Source organism: Magallana gigas, chromosome 8 (assembly GCF_963853765.1).
Source record: "Magallana gigas chromosome 8, xbMagGiga1.1, whole genome shotgun sequence".
NCBI classification, from domain to species: domain Eukaryota; kingdom Metazoa; phylum Mollusca; class Bivalvia; order Ostreida; family Ostreidae; genus Magallana; species Magallana gigas.
This window is the reverse complement of record NC_088860.1, coordinates 21,345,984-21,357,827: the sequence shown is the minus strand read 5'-3', so window position 1 is coordinate 21,357,827 and position 11,844 is coordinate 21,345,984. Positions and strand designations below refer to the sequence as shown.

Here is an 11,844-nt window from a genome sequence, read left to right as displayed (position 1 = left end):
CACCAGGAATAGTTTACGAATCAATAGGGTCTGTGTGCCCATCATTAGGGTCAGTATATCTATCACAACAGTCAGTGCACTTATCTTCAGGGTTTGTACATCCATTACCTTGATCAGTAGACTTTCACCAGGATAACTGTACCTATTACCTATCACCAGAGTTAGTTTACCTAACGGCCGTGTCAGTGTACGCATCCGTGGGTCTGAGGGCCCATCTCCAAGGTCAGTATACCTATCACAAGAGTCAGTACATTTATCACCGGTATATCTATCACATTCTCTATCATCAGGGTCAGTATACCTATCGACAGAGTCAGTGTACGTATCACAAGGGTCTGTAGCCAATCACAGGGGTCAGTATGTATCCATCACCAGAGTCGTGTAGATATTCTAAGGGTCAGCATACGTAACACCAGAATCTCAAAATCTATAACCAGTGTAAGTATAACCATCACCTGAGACAGTATACCTATCACAAGGATCATGAGTGTACGTATCACCAAGGTATGTGTGCTCTTCACCAGGATCAGTATACCTATCACCAGGGTCACTCTACTTATCAACAGGGTCAGTATTACCTGACTCAGGTAATGGATATACAAACCCTAATGATAAGTGCACTGACTGTTGTGTTAGGTATACTGACCCTGGTGATGGGCACACAGACCCTATTGATGCATGCGTACACTATCCTGGTGAAAAGTATTAAGACCCTGGTGAAGGGTAAACTGACCTTTGTTATGAATTAACAGACCATGATGATGGGCACACAGACCCTAGTACTACGAACACTGACCCTACTAAAAGGTATAATGACCCAGGTGATATGTTTACAGTTCTGGTGATACGTACTCTGACTCTGGTGATAGGCATTATGACCCTGGTGATAGGTATTGAGACCCGGGTGATGGGTATACTGACTTTGGCTATGGATGTACAAACCCTGGTCATGAGCACACAGACTCTGGTGATACGTACTCTGACCCTGGTGATAGGTATTGAGACCCTGGTGATGGATATACTGACCCTGGTTATGGGTGTACATACCCTGGTGATGGGTATACTGACCCTGGTTATGGGTGTACAGACTCTGGTGATACGTACTCTGATCCTGGTGATAGATATGAAGACCCTGGTGATGGGTATACTGACCCTGGTTATGGGTGTACAGACCCGGGTGATTGGTATACTGACCCTGGTGATGGGTGTACAGACCCCATTGTTGGGCACACAAACTCTAGTGATGGATATAATAACCCTGGTGATAGGTATGGAGACCCTGGTGATGGGTATACTGGCCCTGGTTATGGGTGTACAGACCCTGGTGATAGGCACACAGACTCTGGTGACACGTACTCTGACCCTGGTGATAGGTATTGAGACCCTGGTGATGGGTATACTGACCCTGGTTATTGGCGTACAGACCCTGGTGATGGGCACACAGACTCTGGTGACACGCACTCTGACCCTGGTGATAGGTATGGAGACCCTCGTGATGGGTATACCAACCCTGGTTATGGGTGTACAGACCCTGGTGATGGGCACACAGACTCTGGTGATACGCACGCTGACCCTGGTGATAGGTATGAAGACCCTGGTGATGGGTATACTAGCCATGGTTATGGGTGTACAGACTCTGGTGAAGGGCACACAGACTCTGGTGATACGTACTGTGACCCTGCTGATAGGTATGGAGACCCTGGTTATGTGTATACTGGCCCTGGTTATGGGTATACTGACAATTGTGATGGGCACACAGACTCTGGTGATACGTACTCTGACCCTGGTGATAGGTATGAAGACCCTGGTGATGGGTATACTGGCCCTGGTTATGGGTATCCAGACCCTGGTGATGGGCACACAAACTCTGGTGACACGTACTCTGACCCTGGTGATAGGTATGAAGACCCTGGTGATGGGTATACTGGCCCTGGTTATGGGTGTACAGACTCTGGTGAAGGGCACACAGACTCTGGTGATACGTACTCTGACCCTGCTGATAGGTATGGAGACCCTGGTGATGGGTATACTGGCCCTGGTTATGGGTATACAGACCCTGGTGATGGGCACACAGACTCTGGTGATACGTACTCTGACCCTGGTGATAGGTATGGAGACCCTGGTGATGGGTATTCTGACCCTGGTTATGGGTATCCAGACCCTGGTGATGGGCACACAAACTCTGGTGACACATACTCTGACCCTGGTGATAGGTATGGAGACCCTGGTGATGGGTATACTGGCCCTGGTTATGGGTGTACAGACTCTGGTGATGGGCACACAGACTCTGGTGATACGTACTCTGACCCTGCTGATAGGTATGGAGACCCTGGTGATGGGTATACTGGCCCTGGTTATGGGTATACAGACCCTGGTGATGGGCACACAGACTCTGGTGATACGTATTCTGACCCTGGTGATAGGTATGGAGACCCTGGTGATGGGTATACTGGCCCTGGTTATGGGTATACAGACCCTGGTGATGGGCACACAAACTCTGGTGACACATACTCTGACCCCGGTGATAGGTATGGAGACCCTGGTGATGGGTATACTGACCCTGGTTATGGGTGTACAGACTCTGGTGATGGGCACACAGACTCTGGTGATACGTACTCTGAGCCTGGTGATAGGAATGGAGACCTTGGTGATGGGTATACTGGCCCTGTTATGGGTAAACAGACCCTGGTGGTGGGCACACAGACTCTGGTGATACGTACTCTGACCCTGGTGATAGGTATGGAGACCCTGGTGATAGGTATACTGGCCCTGTTATGGGTATACAGACCCTGGTGATGGGCACACAGACTCTGGTGATACGTACTCTGACCCTGCTGATAGGTATGAAGACCCTGGTGATGTGTATACTGGCCCTGGTTATGTGTATACTGACACTTGTGATGGGCACACAGACTCTGGTGATACGTACTCTGACCCTGGTGATATGTATGGAGACCCTGGTTATGTGTATACTGGCCCTGGTTATGGGTGTACAGACCCTGGTGAAGGGCACACAGACCCTGGTGATACGTTCTCTGACCCTGGTGATAGGTATGGAGACCCTGGTGATGGGTATACTGACCCTGGTTATGGTTGTACAGACTCTGGTGATGGGCACACAGACTCTGGTGATACGTACTCTGACCCTGGTGATAGGTATGGAGACCCTGGTGATGGGTATACTAGCCCTGGTTATGGGTGTACAGACTCTGGTGATGGGCACACAGACTCTGGTGATACGTACTCTGACCCTGGAGACCCTGGTGATGGGTATACTGACCCTGGTTATGTGTATACAGACCCTGGTGATAGGTCATGGGTAGATCTACAAGGGGTCAGTGACCTGTTCACCCCTAATACCCCCCCCCCCCCCCCAACAAAATAGCTCCTGAGTAAAAAAAAAAAAAGGAAAATAGATTTCCTCTTTTTTCCCCTCCTAGTCTTGGATTTTTTATTTATTTTGGACTAAGGTATTTGTAGAACCTGGTGAATGGAACAATGCACGAGATAATATTGGTTTACATAAAGTCTTTATACTAGCATACATGTATGTAATGAAACCATGATATTTTGCCACGGTTCAGGCACCTAGCATCGTAGCAAAGTGGGTTGAGGGCAGACTCATCCAATCTTGCCTTGAAAAAAAAAACCCAACTCAAAAATACTTTTTAAATAATTGAAAATCCTAATCCGTGGGGGTAGGGGGCTAAGTGTACCTTTAACTTCAATTTCACAGTTTATTTCCTCTCTTTCATTTCAAATTTTACATGGTCCCAAAAACATTGGGGGGGGGGGGTGCAACTGTATGTTAATTTCCTTTTTTATAAGTAAATCCAAGAAAAATATTTGCTGCGAGAAAACGTGCGCTGGAGGGGGGGGGGGGGCAGTCCCGTCCCCCTGTCCCTGCCCCCATTTCAACCCCACCCCCCCCCCTCCGATGCTAAGTGCCTGTTGTTTTCCTGTAACATTGGTTTTGATTGTTCTCTCAATTATTTATTTAATTTTTTGGTGTAAAATCTAATGTACATAACATTTTAATCACTTCTGATCATATTTTTCATATAAAAATCGCATTTTTAAATTGCACATATATCAGTTCGAAGTTCCTCCAAATAGCTTTCGAATTTCCTCCCAATCGTTTACCGATCCCGATGGAAAGTTGATTCACGCATGCGCACATCCTGGTTATAGTGCCTGGTTATGGGATATAAAAAGTACCCTATTCTATACCTCAAGTATTGGCGTGTGTTTGTTACAATTGTATTTGTAACACGTGATTAACAAAAAAAAATGGCCGACCGTTTGTTTACAAATGTCTAATGAAATTAAACAAATTCTTATGAGACATATGTATCAGATTTTTTCTTTATAACTATATTTTATTTACATGTACTGATGATTTTGCCAAACTAAATATGATAGAGCCATATATAGTTTACTGACAAGTTAGTCTTGACTTGTCCAATTTTCACCGCGATTCTAAGCACGGTCATATTCTTATTCAAAATATAGAGGTGTGAAAATATTATGTTCATCACAGAGCAGGTTCTGCATGAACACACAGAAATCACAAATATAATTAGATGCCGATCAACTAACGGGGTCCGATTAACAGCGTTCACCCGTACGGTGAATTTACAACTAAGATGAATTGATGGCAATTATTTTACAGTTACACATGTGCACTGATTGGTCATACGATGAACAGTATGTTAAGAATACTTATGAAATTAAAATACAAACGCGTTAAACAAGCCGGGAAATAAGACGTACACGTCGGACTGATATATAAACAAAATATAATTTAATTATTTGGTATACTTTCTACATAAAATGTATACGAATGTACATTGTAGAATCAAATTTTAATAATTGATTAAAATCACGTGCACCACATGGCTAGTGCTGGATTTTAAACTGATTATGTAATATAACGTATAACTTCAGTAAAATTATAAATAATGCTTATTATATCTTATAACAGAAACATGTGCATGTTTCATACACATGTATCAATATCTGTGTTTACAGTACAGAAAGTAAATACAAAGTATAGAAATGCACGAATCACATAGACGTCGAACCGGGGGGGGGGGGGGGGGGCTTAGTGCAAAGTTAGACTTAACCATTAGGCACATAGCCCCCCCCCCCCCACCACTTTTTCTCGCCGGAAATGTAATTGTTCCTAAATTTACCTTGAAAGATTGAGAAGTTGGAGTAAAAGGCATACTAGCCCCCCCCCCCCTCCCCCCGACACGGATTAGGAATTTCATGATTTCGGGAAAAAAAATTTGGGTAGGGAAATTTATTTTCGGAAGTATATAGTATATAGGTATCATTCCCCCCCCCCCCCCCCCCCACACACACACGGATTAGGATTTTCATGACTTTGGGAATTAGGGTTTTTTCCTCAATATTTCTGAGGATTAGTCTAGCCCCCCGCCCACTTTTAATTTGCTTCCGACGCCAGTGAAGTAAAGTCTGAAATGCATGTAAATAATTAAACAATTATTATATTAGACTCAAACTCCAAGTGGGTTTTACTTGTTATTATCAACTGTAGAATTAAAAAAAAAAATCCTGTGTACATGTGTTGGCGTGGTATTAAAAAAAGAAATGAATTAGCTCTAAACTTCAGGTTGTACGAATATTTGGTATGATTTGTAAAAATTTACAACGACTTTACCTTAATTTGTTTGCTTAATTAGTTACTGTACCTAAAGGTTCATTCAAATGATAACTAAAGGATTTAAGAAGGAGTCTTACAAAATAGGTACATTAATTTATTGAGTGTATGAAGTAAAATACTTCTTCATACACTGTTTGCGATATACAACTAGCTAGATTTTTTTTTACTACATGATTATAATTTACTTATCAGTTAAACTAACTCGGGTACACACAAATTGAAAAAAAAATCCTGCCGGGCTCCAGTTATAAACTCACGCTTCGTACTGTGTATATATGTGTTATGTAACAGTCTTTTGTTCACTCCTGACAGAAAAACCCTGCAATCCACACAGAATATACAGGAAAATCACAGAGGAGGTCACCTGGACAAAGAATGTATACACATGTATACACATGCCCGAGTACCTAAGATTAATGATTTCATCATATGCATTAAACAATATCAGACATCAGTTTTTCTTCTCAAATTCAATTAATTACTTAGTAAGGTTTTTAATCGCCTTATTTTCCACATTTGAAGATAGTTACATGTATACATATAGTTTCAGTCACGCTGAAACCTTTACTATACATTTTAGTATGTACGGATTCATTATCATTAGGCTAGAATTAAACTTAAATCTGTTGAAAATAAATGATATCACTATTAAACTCAAATTAATTTTAGTAATAGTTTCAGCAATGCGTAAACCATTTGGAATCTTAACTTAAAGTTTCAGCATACTGAAACCTAGCGGAAATGTTCTGAAACTGATTGATATTTCCATAATAATTTACACAACTTTTCACACGATTCAAATTAAGTTTCCGCATTGCGGAAACCATCAGGAATCTTAGACTAAAGTTTCTGCTGACTGAAACCTAACGGATACTTGCTGAATCGATATAATGGTTTCCGCATTGCGGAAACTATACATGAAACTTCAACTTCAAGTTTCAGCAAGGTTTCCATATAGTTTCAGTTTTGCTGAAACTTGATTTTTCATCCAGTGTTCATATTTTTCTTTTTAAATTGAAGGGCTATTTCAACAGAAGTATCCGTCAAACAAATGAGTGTTAAATATTTGATATGTTTAAAAACGCATTTGGCTGAAAGGAACATTCAGTATAAAGAATGTTAAAATAAGATCTCAAAAAATGAATAAATTCTTTTAATGATCCATTTTATAATTTTGTTTTCATAATTTGATGATTAAACTTCACATAAGAACTGAAATTTAAATAACAACTGAATTAAATTCAAAAGCTAGCGACCATATACATAATAAACTGGGTTTGAACAACGTTTTAACGTGTATTAAGACATTCTTAGTTTGTTTAAGAAAAAAATCGCTTTGTAACCTGCGAAGTTGGGAAGGGGAAGAAATATGAAATATATATGTGCCCTATTGAATCTTTTTGTTTTTCTTTTCAATGGCCGATGCAGGTGCAACTATCCCCTTCAAAGAATTGTTCCATAAATCCATACATTTGTATCTGATCTCTAATAAATTGGCAAACACGATTCATCAGGCCACTGGGAGGAACTGAATCCAGTGGTAGGATTAATGTTCTATGTAGGAAGCTCATCCAGTATGGATCAGCGCATGAGAAACGTCCTCGTCAGTACCATCTGACGCTATTATCTCCCTTGCTGAAAGAATGGATCGCCGTGTCGCTTCATCAAAAAAGAAATATCATTTTATATTTCATATATAAATAAAATTAACTTCTAAATGTTTATAAAAATTAAGAATTTATTTTCAAAAGTGCGTCAAGTGTCATGATGTAAATAAAAATATTGGTCTACACTCATAACGCGCTTTGAAAAAATATTTCAAAGTGCGTTGGTTTAGACCATAATATAACGCACTTTGAAACTTTTTTTCAAAGTGCGTTAATTTTTTTCCAAAATTTAACGCACTTTGAAACTTTTTTTCAAAGTGCGTAATTTTTTCAAAGTGCGTTGCCACATACGTCTCTATAGTATCAGAGGTAACATATTGGACAAGTGGAATGCATATATACATAAACCAGTAGGTAATTTTAGAGTTTAAGGGAAGACATCAAGAACATTAGACCAAGATAGAAATTTTACAGTCATTGGACACGATTATTACGATGTTTTAATATCTATTTTATAATTTCGCCAGCAGAATTGATATATCAATGCATATATTAGAAAAAGAGTGACTCCCTTTTACAAGATGCATGTGAATTGTCTATTCTGGACATTTAACGGCCAATCGCTTTTTAATATCAACTTGATCGGCTTATATCATCCAGTGTCTAATGACAGGCAATTCAAAAGAATTGTCATTTAATACACTGAATTTAATGGATCCTACTGCTAACAGTACACAAAGATTACAGATTTAAAGAAAGAGGAATGAAAACATTCTTTATTCTATATCTAATTCTGTACTTCAGTTCGGCTGTATTGCCTGGTAATCCAAATAAGTTTTTAAGTAGAAAATGAAAAATACCCATGGATAGAATGCTTCTTCAGTAAGTCATCACAGCTCTTCAATAACATGTTACAAATTTACCAATAATGGACGACATACGGAAAGGCATGTTGAAAGGTCGACTAGTATCACCGGGACCAAACGCATAACTTTAATCATTTCTACCGACGCAAATATTTTTTATAAACGATACCAAGCCAACATGTCGAGAGGGAGCCAGCTATATCTAGGATACTTGTGGCTGATCCTCGCGTTTTGTGGAGGCCCTGGGGTATTGGTGGACTGCCAGACCCCGGACGACGTGAACATGTTACTGAGCGACCTGTTCACTAACTACAACCCCAGAGTCCGCCCCGTGCAGAACCAGATGGACCCAGTGGTTATGGACGTCAGCCTGTATCTGTTCAGCGTTAACGAGGTGGACGAAGTCAACGAGAAACTGGTGACCACGGGGTTCCTGGACTTGAAGTGGAACGACGCTCTCCTGCAGTGGGACCCCAACAGTCACAGCGGTATAGATCTACTGAATCTCCCACAGGTATGTACACTAGTCATTTTTAAGTTACCGATTGTGCTGCATACATGTGTATATATGTACTTATCGTCTAATGAATAAACAAAATACTTTTGCACATCAATAAAGAACTCTTTGACAATTTTGTGTATCGTAATTTTTTTTATATTCTCGATTATAACATTGTCAGAAATATAAAACTACTTCAGGATTTCCTGCGAAACATTACAATTCGAACTGTTAATACACTTACATTTTATCAATATCTTCACAGAAAGACATTTGGAGACCAGACTTGGTTCTGAAGAATGGTTTCACCAAGTTCAAAGAGTTAGGAGGCGACCATTATTACCTAACAATAAACTATACTGGTGACGTGTTTTGGTACCCGTATGAAGTATTTCAAACACGATGCGCGATTGACATCACCTACTTTCCGTTCGACGAGCAGACATGTGACATATCCTTTATCGTTTGGTGTTACACGGCCTCTGAAGTCGTCATTACGAAGTCTAGCAACGGAGTCAACGAATATGAGTACGAGGAGAACGCCATTTGGACAATAGTCGACACAGATTCCGAAGTTAAGACGGAATCGTTTGAATCCCAAATAACCTTCAGCGTCACTTTGCAACGGAAGCCTCGATATTACGTCATTAATATAATCGTTCCTATCGTCTGCTTGGGATTCTTGAGTCAGCTGGTCTTCGTAGTTCCCACGGAGGCAGGAGAGAAGATGTCGTACGCCGTCACAGTGTTCCTGTCCTTTGCAGTGTTCCTGACGATGATCAGCGCTGATCTACCAAAGAACTCAGAGAGTACGTCCATACTCAGTGTGTACCTTGTTGTACAGATGATGTCAGGGGCGCTGGTTCTCGTGATCTCCGCCATGGAGCTTCGATTACATCACAGGAAAACTACCAATCAGATGTCACTCGTTTTTGTGGGTATTGTCAAAGCGGAACGACGATTGAGATGTGTCACATCCTGTCGATCCTCTGAAAAGGTTGCTAGCACTTTGGTAGAGGAGTTGGACTTACAAGCAGAAAAGAATTCGAAGGGAACTACATGTAACTCTGATATTGAGTGGAGCGACGTCACGTCATCGATTGACTTTTTTTGCTTCTGGGTATTTTTGATGCTAAATGTTAGTGTAACATTATTTTTGTTTCTGTATATTTCAGGAACTATTTGACAACCCAGCTACAAGAACTTTGGAAAATGTAGTAATTCCATGTGTTTGGTGATTAAGGTCGTATGGGGCACTTCCATACTGTGACGTACGGTTTATCGAAATAACAATAAAACCAAGTGTAATTTTATAAACAGTTTCTCTCCCGATATAAAACACCAACAGAGTAGCGCAAGGGGTTAGATGGTTCGCTTCTAATCTGTTAGTCAGGAGTTCGAATTCCGCTTGTGTTTTAAAAACTTTTACCTTAAGTTTCCAACATTTTTGAAAACATATTTTTTGGCTAAATATTGTAAAATTTAAAAATTCTAAACCTATAAAAGTATTTTAATTATAATGTACTTTATTCCCCATCAATTTCGACATATGTCCCATTCTACCTTAAAGAAATGACATGCAACGAAGTCAACTCAATCAAACCACTCTATGTAATCATTTCTCCTGCACCTCATGCTATACTATGTCCCAAGATATCATCGATTCATATTTTCCTTAATTACTAATTATTAAATCAAAAGTATTAAAAATTTCTAAGAGTTCTCCTTTGAAACGCCATCAATAGTTTACACGTCTAAAAATGTCATATCTGCGGGAATTTTGTATTGCAACAGACCCGGATGATAACATTGACAGATTTGGCGAGGTATTCCGAGTGATTTCCGAATGGAGATAAGATGCCAACATTTCTCATTATAAATCTCCATAAGAAATCTGTTTTTAATTTGTTCCTGTGAATTTTTCGAGTGAAAAATGATAATGTGTGAATGAAATTATCTTGGATATTTTCCTTTTCATCAATTCATATTGCACTGTTTTCACAGGTATGTATATTTTCATTAAAGATCTTGAAATGTGCCGCAAAAATATCACAGGACAGGCCATAGCCCGATTTCTGTTAGAAAACCCTGTGAGGTGAAGATTCGATATCATGTAAAACTCTGAAAGGTCATATTTCACTGATACACCTGTATTTTTCTGATGAACTTTTCATTTCACATGGCGATACTTGTTCATGCATGCTAATAACAGTACTTGCTCAATATATGCTGATACGTTTTCATTATATGCTGATACTTGTTCATTATATGCTGACACTTTTTCATTACATACTGACACTTTTTCATTATATGCTGATACTTGTTAAATGCTGATACTTGTTCATAACATGATGCATATGAGTATATGCTGACACTTTTTCATTATATGCTGATACTTGTTCATTATACATAAAGTACATGGTTTCGAGGTCGACATACCTGAATATATGCCCTGAGGTGACAGGAAAACCATGAAAAGTTATGTCGCCCGATACAGAAGACAGAGGGCGACATAGCACTTCAGGGCTTTCCAGTCACCTCAGGGCAAATATTCAGGTATTGTTGTCCGAGAAAAACATTCCAATTTATGTTATTAATATAACATTTTTAAACAAATCAAAGCGCTTAAAAAAGTACTTATTTCATTAACAAGTGTATTTTTAAAACGTCTTCATAAAGGGAATCAATCTGTATATTTCCCGAGCGTTCATGATAATTACCGAACGACAGGTGGTAATTGTATAGAATAAATCGGTTTCTTATCGTTTTTGAAGTCTAGTAAAGCAATTATAGTGTAGTGTTTACAAGTTTCTTTCTACGACAGTTTTCTGATATAAAGGGCAATCTTAAATAGTTTTAATAGAGTTAATCATATGCATTAAATTACATCGTATGTTCATCCACAGGATTTTGCATAAGCATGGAATGAAAAATCGAGGGAGTGGGATATGTATTGCCATGACACGTGTTGTCTAGAACCAATTAGATGTTGCGTTATAAAGAATAGGTATACTAATATTCAATTATTGCTGTTTTTAGGTTAGGTCAATACGATGATTTAGCTACATGTACGTGCATGTATTCACCGATATGAGGCGGGTTGAATATCGTATTAATAGGGGAAAAAATTCATCATTTTTTGTCCAATGTAGAGAAAATCAAATGTTATATTGACTCTTAGGT

The 11,844-nt window shown here is 39.5% G+C and overlaps 1 protein-coding gene across 1 annotated transcript; it reads left to right on the top strand.

Moving 5' to 3' along the window:
- Nucleotides 1-8,104: 8,104 nt before the first annotated feature.
- On the top strand, nt 8,105-11,301 carry LOC105343340 (neuronal acetylcholine receptor subunit alpha-3-like). The gene is made up of 2 exons (XM_034472396.2): nt 8,105-8,676; nt 8,927-11,301. Exons 1-2 carry the CDS (start codon nt 8,341-8,343, stop codon nt 9,845-9,847), a joined length of 1,257 nt encoding a protein of 418 aa, XP_034328287.2. The 5' UTR covers nt 8,105-8,340; the 3' UTR covers nt 9,848-11,301.
- The last annotated feature ends 543 nt before the right edge of the window (nt 11,302-11,844 follow it).